Source organism: Mustelus asterias, chromosome 5 (assembly GCF_964213995.1).
Source record: "Mustelus asterias chromosome 5, sMusAst1.hap1.1, whole genome shotgun sequence".
NCBI classification, from domain to species: domain Eukaryota; kingdom Metazoa; phylum Chordata; class Chondrichthyes; order Carcharhiniformes; family Triakidae; genus Mustelus; species Mustelus asterias.
Genome location: NC_135805.1, coordinates 75,191,340 through 75,211,638, shown reverse-complemented (window position 1 = coordinate 75,211,638; position 20,299 = coordinate 75,191,340). Strand labels below are relative to the sequence as shown.

At 40.4% G+C, this 20,299-nt stretch overlaps 1 protein-coding gene across 9 annotated transcripts; it reads right to left on the bottom strand.

The window, feature by feature from the left end:
* Window positions 1-4,389: 4,389 nt before the first annotated feature.
* rnf146 (ring finger protein 146) lies at window positions 4,390-19,190 on the bottom strand. Of its 9 annotated transcripts, none has more exons than XM_078212827.1 (6): window positions 18,887-19,012; window positions 13,710-13,780; window positions 11,675-11,778; window positions 11,484-11,572; window positions 9,320-9,423; window positions 4,390-6,188 (listed from the first exon to the last, which is right to left on the bottom strand). In XM_078212827.1, the coding sequence occupies exon 6, from the start codon at window positions 6,185-6,187 to the stop codon at window positions 5,099-5,101; it is 1,089 nt and encodes a 362-aa protein (XP_078068953.1). In that variant the 5' UTR covers window position 6,188; window positions 9,320-9,423; window positions 11,484-11,572; window positions 11,675-11,778; window positions 13,710-13,780; window positions 18,887-19,012; the 3' UTR covers window positions 4,390-5,098. The 9 variants fall into 9 exon arrangements, with proteins under 9 accessions (XP_078068953.1, XP_078068951.1, XP_078068952.1 ...); XM_078212825.1 differs by having other exon boundaries at window positions 18,798-18,977; XM_078212826.1 differs by lacking the exon at window positions 9,320-9,423 and having other exon boundaries at window positions 18,887-19,190.
* Window positions 19,191-20,299: the final 1,109 nt, after the last annotated feature.

The window sequence follows — 20,299 nt, the reverse complement described above, 5'->3', positions numbered from 1 at the left end:
GTCATTGGAGTGTAGACACTGACATAAAAGCCATGAGTAGTTTGTGCTGTAAATACTATTATTTTATAACTGTAACCACACTAAAAAGTCATAGCACACCAGAGGAGTGCACAAACAGAGATCATAACCTTTTTGAGTGCTAGAAGTTGGGTAGTGAGTTTGACTTCCCAGACTGGCTTTTGGGAGTTATAGTGAGTGGGAAAGAAAGATTAAATATCTCCAGTGCTATGAGTAACCCTAGTTGTATAAAGCTTATTTAGAGTCAGAGGTTTACAGCATGGAAACAGGCCCTTCGGCCCAACTTGTCTATGCTGCCCTTTTAAACCCCTGAAGCTAGTCCCAATTGCCTTTATTTGGCCCATATCCCTCTAAACCCATCTCACCCATGTAACTGTCTAAATGCTTTTTAAAAGACAAAATTGTACCCGCCTCTACTACTACCTCTGGCAGCTTGTTCCAAACGCTCACCACACTCTGAAAAAATTTCCCCTCTGGATACTTTTGTGCATCTCCCCTCTCACCTTAAACCGATGCCCTCTAGTTTTAGACTCCTCTACCTTTGGGAAAAGATATTGACTATCTAGCTGATCTATGCCCCTTATTATTTTATGGACCTCTAAGATCACCCCTTCTACGCTCCAGAGAAAAAAGTCCCGGTCTATCCAGCCTCTCCCCAAAACTCAAACCATCAAGTCCCAGTAGCATCCTAGTAAATCTTTTCTGCACTCTTTCTAGTTTAATAATATCCTTTCTGTAATGGGGTGACCAGAACTGTACACAGTATTCCAAGCGTGGCCTTACCAATGTCTTACAAACTTCAACAAGACATCCCAACTCCTGTATTCAATGTTCTGACCAATGAAACCAACCATGCTGAATGCCTTCTTCACCATTCTGTCCACCTGTGACTCCACTTTCAAGGAGCTATGAACATGTACCCCATGATCTCTTTGTTCTGTAACTCTCCCCAATGCTCGACCATTAACTGAGTAAGTCCCTGCCCTGGTTCAATCTACCAAAATGCATCACCTCGTATTTATCTAAATTAAACTCCATCTGCTATTCATCAACCCACTGGCCCAATTAATCAAGATCCCATTGCAATCCGAGATAACTTTCTTCACTGTCCACTATGCCACCAATCTTGGTGTCATCTGCAAACTTACCATGCCTCCTATATTCTCATCCAAATCATTAATATAAATGACAAATAACAGTGGACCCAGCACTGATCCCTGAGGCACACCACTGGTCACAGGCCTCCAGTTTGAAAAACAACTCTCTACAACCACCCTCTGGCTTCTTTCATCAAGCCAATTTTGTATCCATTTAGCTACCTTACCCTGGATCCCGTGAGATTTAACCTTATACAACAACCTACCATGCGGTACCTACTCAAAGGCCTTGCTAAAAGTCCATGTAGACAATATCAACTGCACTGCCCTCATCTACCTTCTTGGTTACCCCTTCAAAAAACTCAAGCAAATTTGTGAGACATGATTTTTCACTCACAAAGCCATGCTGATTGTCCCTAATCAGTCCTTGCGTCTCTAAATGTCTGTTGATCCTGTCTCTCAAAATACCTTCCAACATCTTACCCACCACGGATGTGAGGCTCACCGGCCTGTAGTTGCCAGGCTTTTCTCTGCAGCCCTTTTTAAACAAGGGCACAACATTTGCCACCCTCCAATCTTCAGGCACCTCACCTGTGAATATCGATGATTCAAATATCTCTGCTAGGGGACCTGCAATTTAATTGCTTTAAGTCCTCCATTTAACTGAAGTAACCTTTCATAGACTCTCCCATTTGTTTTTACTCTCACTCTGTAGTTATTACTAGTAATAGGTGAATTCTACATGAATTGGAATGCCAATAGAAGTGGGGATTGATGGGTTTTTTGTTTCTTCCCCCACTTCCCTTCTGTCCACTCACTACCACCTTAGAAAAACAATAGGGAGAGGGAAGATGGCATTGACCTTATCATGGAGCTATGAACTGATAACTTTTCAAGAAAATGCTAGAACACAAGAATTCGTTATTTGAGGTATTTTTAGTTTGCCCTTGACACACTGGCTGCTTTGCAATAGGCTGCAGAGCAGCAACTGATGACACCATTACCTTGAAGGACAAGGGCAATAGTAACAGCAGAGCACTATCACAGACTGCAGTGGTTCAAGAAAGCCACTATCCATTTTATCAAGAGAAATTAAGACTGAACAATAAATTTTGATCTTCGCCTGCAATATCCACATTGAGAATGAAAAAGAACATTCAGTATTGCATTAAAACGTCAAATTTACATTTGGGAATAAAAATTGGAAATGCTGGAAATACGCAGCAAGTCTGGTAGCATCTGAGAAGAGAGAATGTTGATTTATCAAGTTGAAATATTAACTCTACAGATACTATCCGGCCTGAGTATTTCCAGCATTTGCATTATTTTGCTTTTCCACATCGAGAGAAATATTTTTCAAATTCTAAACACAGCATCTTAGTGGCCATTATTTTGAAATGGTGGAAAGAGCGGATAAAACTTTCTTTACTAACTTTAAAATAAAAGTTGTGACAAAGACTTTAAATTAAGGTGTGAAAACTTTCCACTTTTGTAGAATCAGCAAATCTGGCATTGTGAGTTTAAAAAAAATAGTTCCCTCCAGATTCTCCCTCTTTTCCCCTCCCCATCCAAAGTTACTGCCCAAACTTATTTGAATATTCCTGAAAATTTAACCAGCACAATTGGGCAATTTTAAAAATACAAAAGCATTGCTTGACCAGTTAAGAGTGGTAATTTGCTAAAGCTTATATTTGAAAATGGAAAAATAAGCATATTAAATGGATGGTGGTGGTGTTGGTTAGCTCAGTTGGCTGGGCAGCTGGTTAGTGATGCAGAGCAATGCCAACAGCATAGGTTCAATTCCTGTACCAGCTGAGGATATTCAGCCTGCCTTCTCAACCTTGCCCCTGGCCTGAGATGTGGTGATCCTCAAGTTAAATCACCACAAGTCAGCTCTCCCACTATGGTCATCTGGGACTACGGCAACGTTGCCTTAATTCACCATCTGAGAAACCTGAAATGACTGAAAATCCAAAGTAAACTAATCTCTGGTTAGTGGGATATAGGAGTTTCTTAAATAAATCTCATATCTCTTCAAATCATACTTACAAGTGTCCTTACACCCAAAATATCCAGCTTAATTTAAAGCCTCCTCCGCCAACAAGCACACCGTGAGCAGAAAGTCCCAATGGTACTTTATTCAGTTTGATGGTGCATCCAGTTTTGAGGCTGGGTCTACTTCAAGTTTTAAGAACAAGAAAATTCAACATGCACTGAAAATTCCTTGATTGGAGCCAAAGTATGCCGACATTGAACAAATAGCACCAAAACAAAAAAGTAGATCAAACAGAAGTTCACTCTTAAGAGAATATGATTTGGTGCAACAAATACCACTGCAGTAATATGAACATGCAAAATAACTTAGTTTGGAAATTCTAGCATCGCTCAGTGCAATTAGAAAATGATCAGCCACATCAAGTACTCATCAGCATCTCGACTCAAAACTCAAGGGAAATTTGAAGAACCATTAGTCAGCAGAAAATAAATTGGCATTGTCAGCATTAACAACTGCTTTGTTTAAAAAAAAAAATCCCAATTTATGCTGATTCTTGCTTTCTACAGTTTTGTCAAACAGACAACGTTATCTGATTTTCTGTATGTATTGATTCGGCATTGAAATTGGTGCCAAGACAATTTTCATAGCTATTGTGCTCAGCTTCTTTATACAATGGTGCTTAGCAGATTTGTGCCAATTTCTAATAGTCCAAAATTGGGAAGAACAAAGTTAGAGTCCACATTACTCCTGGTTTGCTCAGAATGGGTTACAACATGCGAACTGCAATTCCAATATGTAGGTAAGGACTTCAGTGCTGGTAAATCAGGAATGTTGTTATTTCTTGAATACTACTAATTGACAAAAATATATCCAGGATCATGCAACGTTGATGGATACTAAATCAAGAACGAATTCCAATCCTCCAATATATGAAGCTGCCTATTTATGTTGGACTCCAGGATAGAGAGACAATTTTTTTTTAATTATTTGGACCAAAGTTGAAGTTTAGTATACTTTTAACAAAAACAGTGACTATTTAAATCAGTTAAAAGCTTCATGACAAAAACATGTTGGGAGTCTAAGAATGGTCACAAATTACAAAACAAATCTAGAGCAAAGATCAGTTTTATCAATAGAAAGGCTTATGTCAAGTCAAATTACATCACAGTCTGTTAAACAGAGATCATGCTATTCCCAGTTGCTAAACTCACTGCCAGAAGCTGCTTTTTGTATTAAATTGGTTTGTAATGCAAAAAAAAATCAGTGTGAAAGCAATGGTTAACAAAATTTTAAGCTTTATTTTTGACCATTACTCTAGTCAGGATAATGTAAATTAGAACTCAACTAATTGTTTCTACCAGTCTAACACTTCACTGAATGTCAACCATGTAGGCAATGTTACTTGTACAGCTATTACCAGCCTCAATTACAATGATACAATAAGGTATTGCAGTAATGTACTTTCTCACTAAATTAATAAAACAAAATAGGAGGGAAAAAGATAAACAATGATTCTTAGTTTGACTATGCAAAGAGAAAGGTCTTTTCAAACACTTGCCTGATAGAGCCAGTTAACGCTACATGAAAGTATTTTTAAAAATTCACAAGAGGCATCTATACATTACCAAGGAGAACGAGAAGCCTTCAGCACCATTGGCACTTGCAACGAGTTCAGAATTCACATTTTATAACACATGCACAAAGGGTGAGTAGTTTTGAAATTCAACACTAAAATATTTTAAAGCACTGAAAATAAGTTTAATGTTACCCACAATAAATATCATGCAATTCCTACATTAAAGAAACTTACAAATTGAAAAATAGACAAAAAAAAAGAGGCAGTCGTGCCAAAATGAAGGAAAGCAATTAAAGGTTAGTTCTAGTTTTATTTGAGTGCAATTCTGGCTGAGAAATTCTACATTCCTCAGTTGCCCTTATTCTCATAAGTGTTAAAATTTGTTCTTTTTAGAAGTGACAACTGTAAGATCTAGACCTCGGTTACAGTGCATTGTCCATCAGGTTGCTGCTCCCTGGCTCTGATGCTGCTGCTAGGCCCTTCCTCTGGAGATGGTTCACCTCCTGGTATCTCATTATTTAGAGAAACAAGTCTTTGCCTGCTGCTGGTGATGGTTGCAGATTCAGGAAGCTGACTGGTGTTCTCATCCTCGGAATCAGAGCTGGTGGCAGACTCCGTGTTATCATAAGACATTCTGGCTGCACTCTGCGCAGCTGAAACTCTATTTACAGAGGCTACATATTGCTCTTCACCTTCTCCTCTATGACTCCTGGTCAAGTTTTGGCCACTTAGCTGCAACTGAGCAAGGGAGTTCACAAGCAATATGTTTGCATCTGGCGAAGGAGTTAGTGGGCTTATTGGCTGGTCAACCAAGGACGTTGCTGGTCTAACTGTGGGTCTCATTATGGAAACAGAAGACTGTATTGATACAGATGCGGATCCAGCACCAGCTACGCTATCTGCTCCATCTGCAGAATTCTCTCGTTCTGTAGTCAATCCACTGGAATCGCAATCTAACCGAAGACCTGCCACTCCCTTCTTGGGAATATCTGCAATGTCTCGCTTCATCTTTCTGCGGCGGCCATGTTCATTACGTCTGAACTGAATCATGTTCTCCAGGTCCGCAACATACAAGTATCCAGCTATGAGCATTTCAATTGTTTTTTTGCCCTTCAAGTGAGCATCCTCTAGTTCTATACTTGTACGTTCATCGTATTGCCACCAGCCATTTGTGCCTTCATAGTACCAAGCATACTCCCCATTTCCTCGGCTCGCTGCTTTGAGCTCTTCAGGGGACAGCAAAGCTGGCTTGTCCAGAAACTCTTCAGGAATCTCCTGACGACAAAGTGCGCAACGCCTGCTTTGCCAAGATGCACCTTTCACACACAGGAAACAGAAGATATGCTTGCATGGCAATTTAACAGGATGAACACAAGTCTGAAGACAGATAGCACATTCTGGTACAGTCAGAGTAGGTGCTGTATTTGAGCAAGAGTCATTTAGCTTCCTTCCTCCTGGGATCATGTTTGATGCATGATCGACATCCCCACAGCCAGCCATTCTAAGAAACAGAACACATATTTTGAATCAGCAACTCGATGTTGATAAGAAACAAACACAAAAGACTTCCTTAGCCAGCTACGTAAAACAAAATCTTAGATAGAACTCTGGACGTTTTGCCCTTTTCCTCTAAAATGGTCACAGTGAATGGCAGCTGTGAAGATACAATGGGAAACCTTTGGGGGAAAAAAAACTTTTGAGATGATTTGATAGAAATATAAAAAAGGTTCAAAGAGCAGGAATAGACAGCTGAACCAGACAATTGGTCACTATGAAGGTGGCTTCAAATACAAGGATAGGCAAGTTATAAATTAGGATGGTAGAAGTACAAAGGGAAAGTCAAGCCCAGATGCTTCTGTGATGATATTGTGCCATTAATAGATCTGATGTTTGGGGGGGGGGGGGGGGAAACTGCTTTAAAATTCAGTGCTTTGTTACAAGCAGTCAGGTTGTCTGAAAGGAATACAACAGATGCTGGAAAGCAGGATTACTCCTTTTAGCCATGGATGTGTTTATTTTGCAGAAGGCTTATTTTATTTACCAAAGGAAAGGATTCTTGGGGTGTTGACTGAAGTAACGGAAAGGTGAATTAGGTTAGGTATTCATATAATCATGTGATACTAGAAGTGGCAGGAGCTAGGTTTGTAACTGAGAAAAAGAGCTTTCTGAGTTCAGTTGCTGGAGGGGGCTGTTTCAAGAAGTTCTCTCTCTACAGAATCTCGCCGGAAGCTCCAAAGCCGTTAACAAAGGTTAAAGCAAGTACGCCTGGATTTGCTAACTATCTTTAAAGTGGGATTTAAGTCTATAAGAGAAATATTGCTTAATTGAGACTGAATAGTAATACGTTAGAAGTTAATTATTGTTTCTTTTCATGTTTAAAGATTTTTCAATGGTTAAGAGTTAAACTATTTCATTTTGTTAGTTATACTTAAACTGTGTTATGAATAAAGCTTGTTTCCACAAAAGAAATCCCTAACTTATCAGTGGAATCACTCCTGCGGCGAAACATCCTTTCCTCACATTTATGCCAAAATAAAAGAATTGTTGGGGGTCCAGTCCAACTTCATAAAATACCTTGGTGTTTCTGATCTGGCACCCGAACAAAAATTGAGAGAGGTCCAGGATTAAAAACTATAATTTCTTGTTTGGCTGAGAATTATTGAACTCAAAGACACTGGGTGTTGAGGTATTGGTGCTTTCTTTCAGGTGGGGCATTCAGTTAGTTTAAATAGGGAGCGCCTTGTGGAAAAATGGCTTTTTCAGTGGCTAAAGATTTCCTGGGTGTGAAAGAGGTCACCTGGAGTGGTTTACAAAAGGTGGTTAAAACAAAGCTTTTGAATTTGACAAATCAGCTGAATTTGACTTTTCCTGAAAGCATAAGGAAGGACAAGATAGTTTCCATAATAACTCAGCATTTTAAATTGCCAGAACCACAATCTGAATAATTGGAACTGGCTAAAATTCAATTACGAATGAAACAGTTGCAACAAGAAAAGGAAATGAGACAGCTTGAATTAGAAGCAAAATTAAGAGAGAGAATGGCAAAAGAAAGAGGCAATGGCAGAACAAAAGTAAAGGAGAGAGAGAGAGGGAGGAAAGGGAAAGAGGGAGCTTTTGAACTTTGGAAACTGGAACTGTAAAGAGAACATCAACTTACAATGGCAGTGGCAAAATCAAAAGTTGAGCAAAGTGAGGAACAATTGACCTGAGTCAATGTCCAGTGGGGATATGTTTAAATATATTAAAGCGCTGCCAAGGTTTAACGAGAAGGATGTAAAAGCCTTTCTCCGTTTCATTTGAGAAGGTACCTAAACATTTAGAATGGCCACAGATCATGTGGTTATTGCTGGTTCAAACAAAGTTGGTAGGTAAAGCAGTGAGGTGTTTACATCACTATCAGAGGAGGTATCAAGGGATTATGGCGAGGTGAGAAAAGCCATCTTAACAGCATATGAACTAGTGCCAGAAGCCTACAGGCCAAAGTTTAGAAAGTTCAGGGGCAGCACGGTGGCACAGTGGTCAGCACTGCTGCCTCACAGCACCAGGGACCCAGGTTCAATTCCTGGCTTGGGTCACTGTCTGTGTGGGTTTCCTCCGGGTGCTCCGGTTTCCTCCCACAGTCCAAAGATATGCTGATTAGGTGAATTGGCCATGCTAAATTCTCCCTCGGTGTACCCGAACAGGTGCCGGAGTGTGGCGACTAGGGGATTTTCACAGTAACTTCATTGCAGAGTGAATGTAAGCCTACTTGTGACTAATAAATAAACTTTACTTTAAATCTAAGGAAGGAACCAGGTCAGATGTATATAGAATTTGAAAAGAATCAAACAAAGTAACTTTGACAGGTGGAAAAGGGCATTGAAAATGGACCAGATGTAGGGAAACGATTATTTTGGAGGTATTTAAAATTTCACTTCCCAAAGTAGCGAGAACTCATGTTGAAAAGCAAAGGGTTAAAACTGTGAGCTTGGCAGCAGAAATGGCAGAGTTAGTTCATAAATCAAGGTTTGGTTTTCTACATCAAATTTCAAATTTGAGGGATAGAAACTGGGAAAAAGAGAAATCCGGATGCAGTCAAGGCAAAGGAGGTCTTGTTGGAGATAGTAAGGCTAGTTTACCTCAGGTTATAAAGGAAACATATGAGGGTGAAAGAGAAATAAGAAACCTTAAATGTTTTCATCGTAATGAAGTTGGGTACAAAGTCGCAATGCTGGTATTTAAGAAAAGTATTGGGAAGACAGACATGGTAAAACAGGATGAGCCAGTGGAGTTTGTTAAAGTGGCAAAGGAAACCATGGTTGAAGCTAAAGAGGTGCAAAAGAATGTACAGCCAGTTCAGGGGTTGGCTGATAAGCAAGTGCCAGATCTCTTTCAAGAATTTACTTGTGTGGCTACGGGTTTACTCAAGTTTACAAGGAGGAGTAGGTAAGGAAGTTAAGATCTTAAGAGATATACAAAAACATCAATCTTTAATGGTGAGAGATGAAGAGAAATATAGTTTGGAAGGAGTATTGCCAGAAAAGATGGTAATATGTGAAATTAGTGGTGAAAATACTATTATATTATGTAGGGTAAAGTTGTAGAGTCTGGTAAAAAGTGGTGAAGCGGTGGTAGGAATAATAGAGAAATTACCTTTTTCAGGGGCACAGTTTATCCTGGGTAACGATATAGCTGGATCACAGGTAGGAGTGGTGCCTACTGTGCTTGAAAAGCCAGTGGAAAATCAGAAAGCATATCTTGGGATGTTTTCCGAACATGTGGTAACAAGATCACAAAGACAGGAGGAGGAGAAATCAAGAGTAAAGGTAAGGAGGCTGAGGTTCAGTTATCAGAAACAATCATTGACCAGATGGTTTATAAAGAACAAAAACAGAATAAAGCAGATATCTTTAGTTCAGGAAAGCTGACAGAATAACAGAAAGATGCAGAAATGGAAGAAGAATCTGTGTGTATAATGGAGTGGTATTGCATTAGAAATAATGTCTTAAATGAGGAGTGTAGACTTTTATATATTCAGGAGGATGAAAAATGGTTCATTAAGTTGTATTAACAGTGGGTTATAGAAAGGAGGTTTTGCAGGTAGCACATAAGGTTCCAGTAGGAGATCATCTAGGGGTGAGGAAAACTCAAACAAATACAAAAACACTTGTTGGCCTTGATTGCATAAAGATGGAGTTGAATTTTGCCATACATTTCAGAGTCGGGTAATAGGAAAACCTCGAGCTGTAATCAAACCAGCATCCTTAATGCCCATACCGGCAATTGAGGAACCTTTTATGAGGGCCCTAATTGATTGAGTTGGACCCCTCCCAAAACAGAAAGTGGGAATCAATATTTGTTGACCATATGGATGTGTCTACTAGATTTCCAGAAGCCATTTCATTAAGTAATATTGCAGCTAAAAGGATTGTAGGGGAGTTACTTAAATATTTTACTAGATATGGACTGCCCACAGAAATTCAATCAGATCAATGATTCAATTTTACATCAAAGTTATTCAGGGAAGTTATGGAATTACACTTGGAGTAAAGCATCCTTTCCTCACATTTAGGCCAAAAAGAAAGTTAGGGTCTAGTCTGGCTGCATAATATACCCTGGGGTTTCTGATCTGGCATCCTAACACTTCCTTTGAAAACATGGAAGGCCAATTAAATGTAGGATATGAATGCATTCTGTTGGGGATGTTTCTGGAGAGAGAAGTGATTTTAGGATATGCTGAGAATTCAGGTACATGGGAGAGAGATCTATGCTCATTCTCGTAAGTGCTCCAGGTCCATGAGGTTTGCTTCTAGGAGTGAGGCAATGCTCAGAGGATATTTAACTGACAGCATTGCTTGAAGCTTTGATTAAATATAGACAAAAATCATTTCTAAAAAAGAAAATGCCCAAAATAAATGCAACATCTGTTGCATTTGCAGCATACATTATAATCTCAAAATTATGGCTTGGGATTGGAGGGTACAAATTTTGAGCTAGGTCATCAGAAACTATTCTCTGCTATTTCAGTTGAACAAGTTAATTATCACCAAAGTAACCAAAGTGAAATTTTAGGTTGAATGCATTTGGCATTCCTTTAATGGTTCTGGGGCTAGAATTTATTTTACTGAATAAGACATTTATAAAATAACATCTAAATATATTCATTCTAATGTTTCTTGGGGAATACAACAATTTAAATCTCTTTTCCACAATTTCTGCATTCAAGACAATTTTGTGACAACCTTAAGTGGAGACTATTGCCACAACAAATTGATTGGGAAGATTATAGACAAATTAATTAATTTGATATACACAGAAGGAATGTGGAAATTCAAGAGCAAGTTGTTTTCTTTTTGTAAAGAGAAGCAACTGGGAGTCATGCGAGGTAGAATATAGCACGTTTTTGATGGAGTGCTGTAGCCCACATTTCAATCTTGTAGATTCTTGCACCTAATCATAGAATGGTTACAGCACAAGACACCATTCGACCCATCGGGTCTGTGCTGATCCTCTGAAGGAGCAACTCACCTAGTGCTACTTCCCAACATTTGTGCTGTAGCCCTGCATTTTTTCCTCATTTCAGATAATGATCCAACTCACTTTTGAAAGCCTCAACTGACTCTGCCCCCACCACACTCTCAAGAAGTTAATTCCAGATCCTAACCACTCACTGTATGAAAAAGATTTTCCTCATCCTCCTTGTTGCTTCTTTTGTCAGTTATCTTAAATCTATCCCCTCTGGTTCTCAATCCTTCCACCAATGGGAAAACATTTTCTCCTCATCTCATCTGCCCAGACTCGTCATGATTTTAAATACCTTTATCAAATCTCCGCTCAACTTTCTCTTCTCCAAGAAGAACAGTCCCAACTTCTCCAATCTTTCTACGTAACTGAAGTTCCTCATTCCTGGAACGAGGGATAAGAACATTTATCACCCTGAATCAAATGTGAATTTGTAATACCAAAGTCAATAGAAATCCTCATCCAAAAATATTAAAGAATACTAACAGAACTATGGATCCCGTTACTGATTCTTGCTGCAAGTTCCTGCAGTTATCGCTGGTGCCAAAAATTGTGTCAAGCTTCCCCAAATTCCTGATTCCACGGACCCTCTAAATTTGAAAAAAGGGAGGCAAGAAAATTAGATATTCCATCATTTAGGATTTTTTCCTACAAATGTGTCAGAAAAGTACTTGTTTTACTACTTTTCATTATCATACGCCTGGAACAGCTAGCTGCATGAGAATTGATTGCATAGTCAACTCAAGAACATAATGGCAAAGGATAAAGCTCCCTACAAGAAAGAAGCCAAGTGTTGTGTATGGTTAATAGTTCCAGTTTTAGCTACATCCTCAATCATTTATTACCCTGTCCTCACTAATCATCAGTCATTTCCAACATCTGAAAATCAGGCTGAACCCAATGACCTGGCAGTTACACCACTTGCGAGTAAGTTACTCGAGAGAATTCAGAAACCGAAAGAAACAAGACCCCAATGCTTCCAATTCTAATCCATGTGGCTAAATCCCTTAGTCCAAACCCTCCCTATCTCTAACTTCCTTCAGCACTACAACCATATCCTCTCCCACTATCAATCCCTTCTTTCCACTTTTTATGCATTGACCTTTGTCATCCACCTATGCCTTTAGCTGCTCAGGTCCCACTCTGGAATTTCCTCTCTCAACCCATCTACTTCTTTTTTCTCTTTGCATAATCTCTTTGACTGTGCCTTCAGCTTCTTTAGTTTAGCATCTGGCCTTTCTTCATGGCTGTGAAGCATTTTATTTGCATAAATGCAGCATGTTGTTTGAAGCAGGTAGATAAGCAGCAAAACTGAAATCAGGTATGGCATTCTCATATGGAGGCAATCGAGTGATTTCAGGTTACTGTAACCATTAAATAAGATATGAGTTAATTATCATTCAACAAATTACCCTTAGCTAGTGTTGGCCCTGAATTTTCACCCAGTGTATCTCTATGAGAGTCATGCCGGTATCTCAATATTTTTTACAAGGTCTGTTATAAGATACAATTCTCCCTTGATTTTTTTTGAGGGACAAGGTGAAAGCAAGTCTTGTACATAAATCCCATTTTTTAAAAATCACTAGTGCTTCCACTTTAGAATCACCTCTGTTAAATTAAATGTTGATCAATAGTAGGCATTCAACTGATTCTTTTAAAATTATCCACTCATGAGATGCAAGCAACGATGGAAAGGCCAGCATTTGTTGCCCATTGCTTATTGCCCTTGAGAAGATTTTGGGTCCAAAATGACATAACAACTGTTAAAATAATGTTGGTGACCAATTTAACATGTAAAATTAACTGTAACCTTGGGATTAAGGCTGTAAATTATCCTGTAAAATACAGTATTGCAAGATCACAAGATAAATATGAAAGAGGAAAGCTACTTGCCCAAAATTATCTAATTCATCCAGGAAGATGCTGTACATCTCTTCTTTCACCCACACCCTCTTCCCCCACTCACACCATCATCCCCCCTCCCATCCCATCACCCTACTCCACTGCACTCTCCTAACACCATAGCTTCCAATAGTTCCCATGAGTAATGTTGGGGTCTGATTTTGAAAAACTACCTGGAAACCCAACAAATGTGTCGATCAGTCTGTAAAACTTTCTGAAATCAGCCACAAATTTGCCTATTAATAGACTGAGTGTGTATCTCCTCATTCTGCTCTTTCAATTTAGTTTAAAGGAACTCTACAGAATTAGATCAGTTTGCTATCATATATACTTCCATTAAAGATCATATTAAATTGATTCTTCCCAAAGCTGGAGAGCCAAAGTTTCTCTAGCCTTTACTCACAACTCACTCTGTCGTCTAATACCAGGAATCAGCCTTGTGCCTCCTCTCTAAACTCTCTCGCATTGTGCCTCGGATGATCAGAATTGGACACAGTATTTCAAAGTGTAGAGCACTAGACAATTCAAGCACAACTTCCTCTGCCTTGTAAGCTACTATTTTGGCAACATAGTTCAGTATTCTATTTGGATTTGCAGTATAAAGAACAGCTATACTCACAGTTAGTGCCACTTCTTAATAGCTTCCCCAGACTTCTTATAAACCAGAAATTGGCCGTCCGCACAAAATATCTGAGATGGTAGACGATAGGGTAAACAATTAATCTTTGTTATCACTGAAGTATCAGCAATATTATAGATCAATATAATTAGTAACAGAAATAAATGAAGATTAGCACACTTTTTAACCATGTTTAGGTTTTTCAAAGAAATGCCTCTTTGGATATGGGAGTGTGAGATAAGATTAGTGCAACTGGGATTTTCAGATAAAGTTTCTCACAAGAGGTTGGGTAGAAATTTAGGCATAGGGTAAAAGATAGAAATGTTTGTGTAGATAGAAAGTTCACTGACAGATAAAGAACAAAACAAAGGTAAACAGATGTAGCTCAGATGAGAAAATTATTTCAGTGTCTTGTGTTCCAGGAGTGAATGATGGGTCTAATTTTGTCCATCGTATTTATAGAGTACTTAGACTAGAGCATGGGTGCTTTATTCCCAAAATTTGCGGAGGTTGGAAAAAGAGAAGATCGGAAGACAGACGGCGGCTACAGTTTAATTTGGATAAACGTGAAGCACTGTATTTTAGGGGCAGAAACAAGGAATGAATGAAAAAACTGAAAGATGTTCATGACCAAGGAGTTCAAATTTAACAGATTATTGCTGACCGGAAACTTAACTGGACCAGCCATATAAATACTGTCAGAGTAAGTCAGAGGCTGGGAACTCTGCAGCGACTCTTCAACACCTGTCCACCAACTCCAAGGCACAAGATGGCATTCTCTCCACTTGCCTGGAAGAGTGTAGCTCTAACAAAGCTCAACACCCTCCAGGACAGCTCTGCCTGCTTGATCAATACCCCATCCACTCTTTAAACATTCACTCCCTCCACTTTCAGTGCAGTGGGACAACAATGTGTACCATCTACAAGATGCACCACAGCAATTTATCGAAGCTGTTTTGACAGAACCTTCCAAACCCACAATCTCCACCATCAAGGACAAAGGCACATGGGAACATCAGCACTTGCAAATTTCCCTCCAAGTCACACACCCTGATTTGGAACTATATTGCCATTCCTTCACAAATATTCCTTCACAAAAATATGGGACTTGAGTAACATTATGTACCTACACCAGATGTGCAGCTGCAGCAAAAGAAAATTAGGAATGGACAATAAATGCTGGACTGCCAGTCACACAGACATCCTTTGAATTAGTATAAAAAATAAATTTTCTGGAAACTACAAAACAGCCATAAAGGAGGCCAAATGCATGTTGGAATTTATAAACAGAAACAGAACATAGAATTATGAATTTATAAGTCTCAGTTGCAGTTTTAGACACCCTAATATAAAAAGAGCATTAAAGCGCTTAAGAAAAGTTATAAAAAAATCATTTTTGATAGATTGACTATTTCCTCTGAATGTGGAATGGTTGATAACAGGCCATCAGTTTAAAATTGTAACCAAGAGTGTGATTGCTGGAGCATGGAATAATTTGACACATGAAAAGATTGAGGCAGAGACCATTACATCTATTACAACAATCGATAAATAATAGGAACAAAGGGAGCTATAGAGAGATAGCAGAGCTTGGAAATTGGTTTTGATTGGTCTGGCGGGGACCCATCCCAAACATGATGGGTTGAATGATCTGTTGTAAGCTTCTATGATTGTTCCCAGGGCTGGATTTCTCCACTGAAGATGGAAGCTTTACCAGGAACTCAAACAGGGCGAAAGGCACAGCAAGGTTTTTACTGGTGATGGGGCAACGGTGGAGCTCTGGGGTGTGATTCAGCAGGCCAATACCTGAAGCACTATCCTGGCAAATGAAAAATCAAAGGCTAGCTGTACAATTGGATCTTTGTAAGTAATAGGAGGTTTCTCTTCTTTCCCCCCCCCTCCCCCCACCCACCCCAGAGGAGGCAGACAGAGACCAAGAGGGATTGTAAAGGGGGATGTAACTAACTGTAGAGGAATACCAGGAAGCTATCAGAGATGGCCTTGTCTGCGACAGAAAAGATGGGAATAGAAACAGTGAGATAGCCAGATGGCTATTAATATTGGTAGCAAAGTTTATATGGAGGGAGAGGTCTAGGAAGCTGATAACCTCAAGAATCAGAGCAAAGTGACTGAAGCTGGAGGTTAAACATTACTTGGTGTGGAGGTTGAGGCAGGAATTAGGATATTTGGATGAGAAATTAGCTATTTTTTTCACAGTAACAACTTCAAGTATAAACATGTCACAAACCCAAAGTGCTTGAAGACCTCTTTGAACCTAATGAGGGCCGAGAGATGATTTATAAACTTGTAAAGAAATGGAAACAAAAGCCTCTGTGCTTCAAAGTCAAACTTAGACAATTAGCATATTACCTCCAATACAAAGCCAACAGAAATCTCTCCCAGAAAGCAGGTATTGAAATCACCTCAACTGAATAAACCCAAGCAACGCTACAAATTCATGCAACAGGACAGATCCTTAGATCTACCATATGAATGAGCTGTAATATACACCGACCAATCTGATTCATAATGGAAGTGATCTGTGGTTCACAGGACATTGAATGCAGTGTTTAACAATTAAAAGAAAGAACCATACTGTTTTTATAATAGATAGGATGGATTTAGTCATCTTATACAAAAATCAGCATGCAGAACACAAAATCAGCACGCAGAGACTGTACAATGATGTATCTCAGAAACAATAGCCCTAACATTTCAACACGAGCAAACAAATGTCTCTGCTGCCAAATCAAAAAAACTTTATTACCTAAAAAGAATCTTCCATTAACAAACGTAAATCCATTAGATACAACATTGCAACCAAAATCTTGTTAGCTTCATTAATTCCCTCCTGCTCCTATATTCTCAAGGCGTGCCATTCCCAAGGGAATATCATTCTCCTCTAAAAAGAACTTTCAGAAGAAACAAAAAATCAACTATTTTGCTTTCATCATTTTGTGTGACCTCTTACGGGAGTAGGTAAGAATGTTAAGATAGAGAGAGGGAAAATAACCAATATTGGCACTCCCATCATTGGTGTGCACAAAACTCCCTATAAGGAGCATTCCTGGACACTCCATTGCTCCAATTCAAGCCTCATTGTTCCCTGTATACATCACAAAAAAATACATATCTGAGCAGCTTGTCCCCAACAATACCTTGTATCCAGCACAAAAGAACAGAGATAAAAGCAAGAGCAAGACACAAACAGCAAGAGGAAGATGACCAAGACCCTGGAAGACACTGTGGTCCTCCAATATACCCGTTTGCAATCGCCCGGGTTGCCATTCAAAAGTTGCAAATTTTCAATGTTAGTTCCAATATCAAAAAATAAAAACAAATCTATTGCAGTACTCCCACTCAGATTATGAAAATAAATTCAAAGGGGGAAAATGATCTACACACCTATCTCCCCAGACCAAGGATGCAAACTGTCCTAAATAACTTCAGTAAAAAGAATCTCCAATTTAGACATTCCTAAACCGTCTTCTGGTTCTCCAGCTGATCTGGGCAAGATATATGCTTGGAGATGTGTCTGCTGTCTTTCTGCTTAGTCCTTTCACATATTCCAGGGGGCTGGCCAGGTGACCTCAAGTGCAACAGCTCATGCATGGGCAGGTATATGCAGATCAAAACACAAAGGCAACATGGCTTTCAATACTATTTCCCATCATTTCGCCTGACTCAACTCTGGAAAAAAAGACTTGTTCAGCATCCAAAGGTCCACAGAGAGAAGAAGGAAGTGTTTCCTCCGATGAGGTCTCGTACTATGGTTCTCCAAACATGAACAAGGGAAACTATTTCTAAAAACAGCATTAAAATCAGTTCCCAACACTGCAATGGGCTTCTGTGGCTTACCGCTACCAATTTCCATCCTGATCCTCGGACTCCCCACACATAAACGTCATTGGGGCCAGAAATACAGCTAAATTCGGGACATCTTGGGTTGGGAAAGCAATGGGGTTTTGTGTCACCTGAATGGCAGATGCCCAATGATAATGCTGAGTCATCTCATGTTGGCCTCAAAATTCCTTAACTAGAAGTGATAGGAGCGGTTGGGAAGGAGTGAAAATTGCAGTAGTTTAAATATCAGTAGTTTGCAAGAAGCTATATTTAGTTCCACGCAAAAGGATTAAGAGTGACCAATTTCAATCAAGTATTTTGAGTTTGACTTAATCTCAAAGCATTTCATGTTTCTACATTATAACCCTGGTTTTAATCTTTAATGGATTATATTTTGTAACATAATCCATTTCTAATCACTGTCCACTGTTTTCCAGTTTTTATTTAAACCTACTGAGGAAATGGATGGGGGAAAGCAAGCAGGATCTAGATTTACCCCCAAATCCTTCATTCAAAAAGTTTATTGCTGGATTGATTTTGTGGAATACATGTAAAATACAACATAAAAGACAAGTTATTTTTTTTCTGGCAGGGCCTGTGAATAGTAACAAAATCGAAACTTGAGGAAGTGCGAGTGAAGGGGAGCTAAATATAGTGGTGGGCAGGCAGTTGAGTTGTAGAGTTTTAAAAGCCTGCGAATTTACTGAACTGGAGGGGGACGAGGAGCAGGGCGGTTATTGGATTCATGTGGAGTTGTCCACAATATTAAATAAAACACCAAAGTATAAATCAAAGGCAAGGAAGGTTTACAACACCACCAAAGCCCGGAGAGAGAGAAAAACAAATCTAAACGTTTGACAAATCAACCTGCCGGGTACAACAAAATACGGTGGCGGAACACTTGACAAGCCATTAAAGGGGCCTCCTCGCAGCTTTAGAAAGCCGGGACGCATTATTTTTTGATTGAAGATGATCGGTTGCGGCGGCGAAAGGAGCAGGTCAGTCCTGGCTGGAATGTGACCGGGGGGCGGGCGGGGGGGGGAGGTCGGCCAGACTGCGGAGAGAGGTGAGTGTGTGTGTAAGGGAGGGAGGAGGCTGTCTCTCTCTCTCTCTGCAACCAGGGCTCCTGGGGCGGCTGCCCGGCCGCCCGCTGCACAGCGTGTCCGACTGTTCCACTGGAAGGCGGCCGGAGGAGGCCGATTGTTCCTTTACGAGCTAAACAATGGCTCCAGGTTCGCCACTTACCCGCGCGCACACATGCGTCTCTCGCCGCCTTCACTCACTCACTCACCCTCCTCCCCCCCCAAAAAAAATAATAACCCCCCCCCTCCCACCGATCAAAACAGAGCGGACATCATCGAAAACAAACACGGCCTCTCCGTCCCTCCTCCTCCTCTCCCTCAGAGCTCAGCGCCGCCGCCGCGCACCCTGCCACCGGCGCAAGCTCCGCACGTCAGTTCGGCGCAGCGTCCTGACGCCAAGTCCTGCCCGCCCCCTGCCTCCTCTGTCCTCAGACAACACAATTCCGGCCTCTGAGGCGGCATGGGCGCCGTTATTGTGTTGGCAATGGCCGCACTGCTGGGTTCTGGTCAGAACCATGCCACTGTCATGCCCATGATCATATTGAATGGTGGTGGTGGTAGAGGCTGGAAGGGCCGAACGGCCGACCCCTGCTCCTATTTTCCATGTTTCTTCTTAAAAGGGGCAGATCGCCGTTTTACTATAAGGCGGGTGCTGGAATCTGAAACAAAAACAGAAAACGCTGGAAAATCTCAGCGGGTCTGACATCATCTGTGAAGAGAGAGTAGGGCCAACATTTCGAGTCTGGATGACCCTTCCTCAGAGCAAAGAAAATCAGACCAGTGTTATATACTCTGAGGATGATTGGGAAGCGGGGGTGCTGTAATAGGACAAAGGGAATGTAAATGATGATGATGGAGGCTAGGAAAGGTGCTAAAAGTGTCCATTAAGTGATCAGAATGTGTGAATGGCAGGAGAGGTACAGATTGTTAAGGGATTACACCGTTTTACTAACTTGCTTGAGTTCCCCCTCCCCCACTCCAGAAGTGACAGAGATTTGATGAGGGCCACACTCTTGACCTGGTGTAGATGCGCTTCCAAAAGACACTTGATAATGAGTACAACAACAGACTTGTGAGCAAAGTTGAAGCTCATGCAATAAAAAGGACAGCGGTAACGTGGGCGTGAAATGGTTGAGTGACAGGAGAATCGTCTGTAGGTGAAATTCTCCAGATGTTGGTGTTGGGACCCTTGCACTTCCTGATCTATGTTATTGGTCTTGGTGTGCAGGACACAGTTTGGAAATTTGTGAACAACACAAAACTTGGAAGTATTGTGAACTGTGAGAATGATAATGTAGAACTTCAGAGGACTAAGAAGTCTCACAACACCAGGCTAAAGTCCAACAGGTTTATTTGGTAGCACGAGCCACAAGCTTTCGGAGTGCTGCTCCTTCATCAGGTGAGTGGGAGTTCTGTTCACAAACAGGCCATATGAAGACACAAACTCAATTTACAAAATGATCGTTGGAATGCGAGTCTTTACAGGTAATCAAGTCTTAAAGGTACAGACAATGTGAGTGGAGAGAGGATTAAGCACAGGTTAAAGAGATGTGTATTGTCTCCAGTTAGTGAGATTTTGCAAGCCCAGGCAAGTCGTGGAGGTTACAGATAGTGTGACATGAACCCAAGATCCCGGTTGAGGCCGTCCTCGTGTGCGGAACTTGG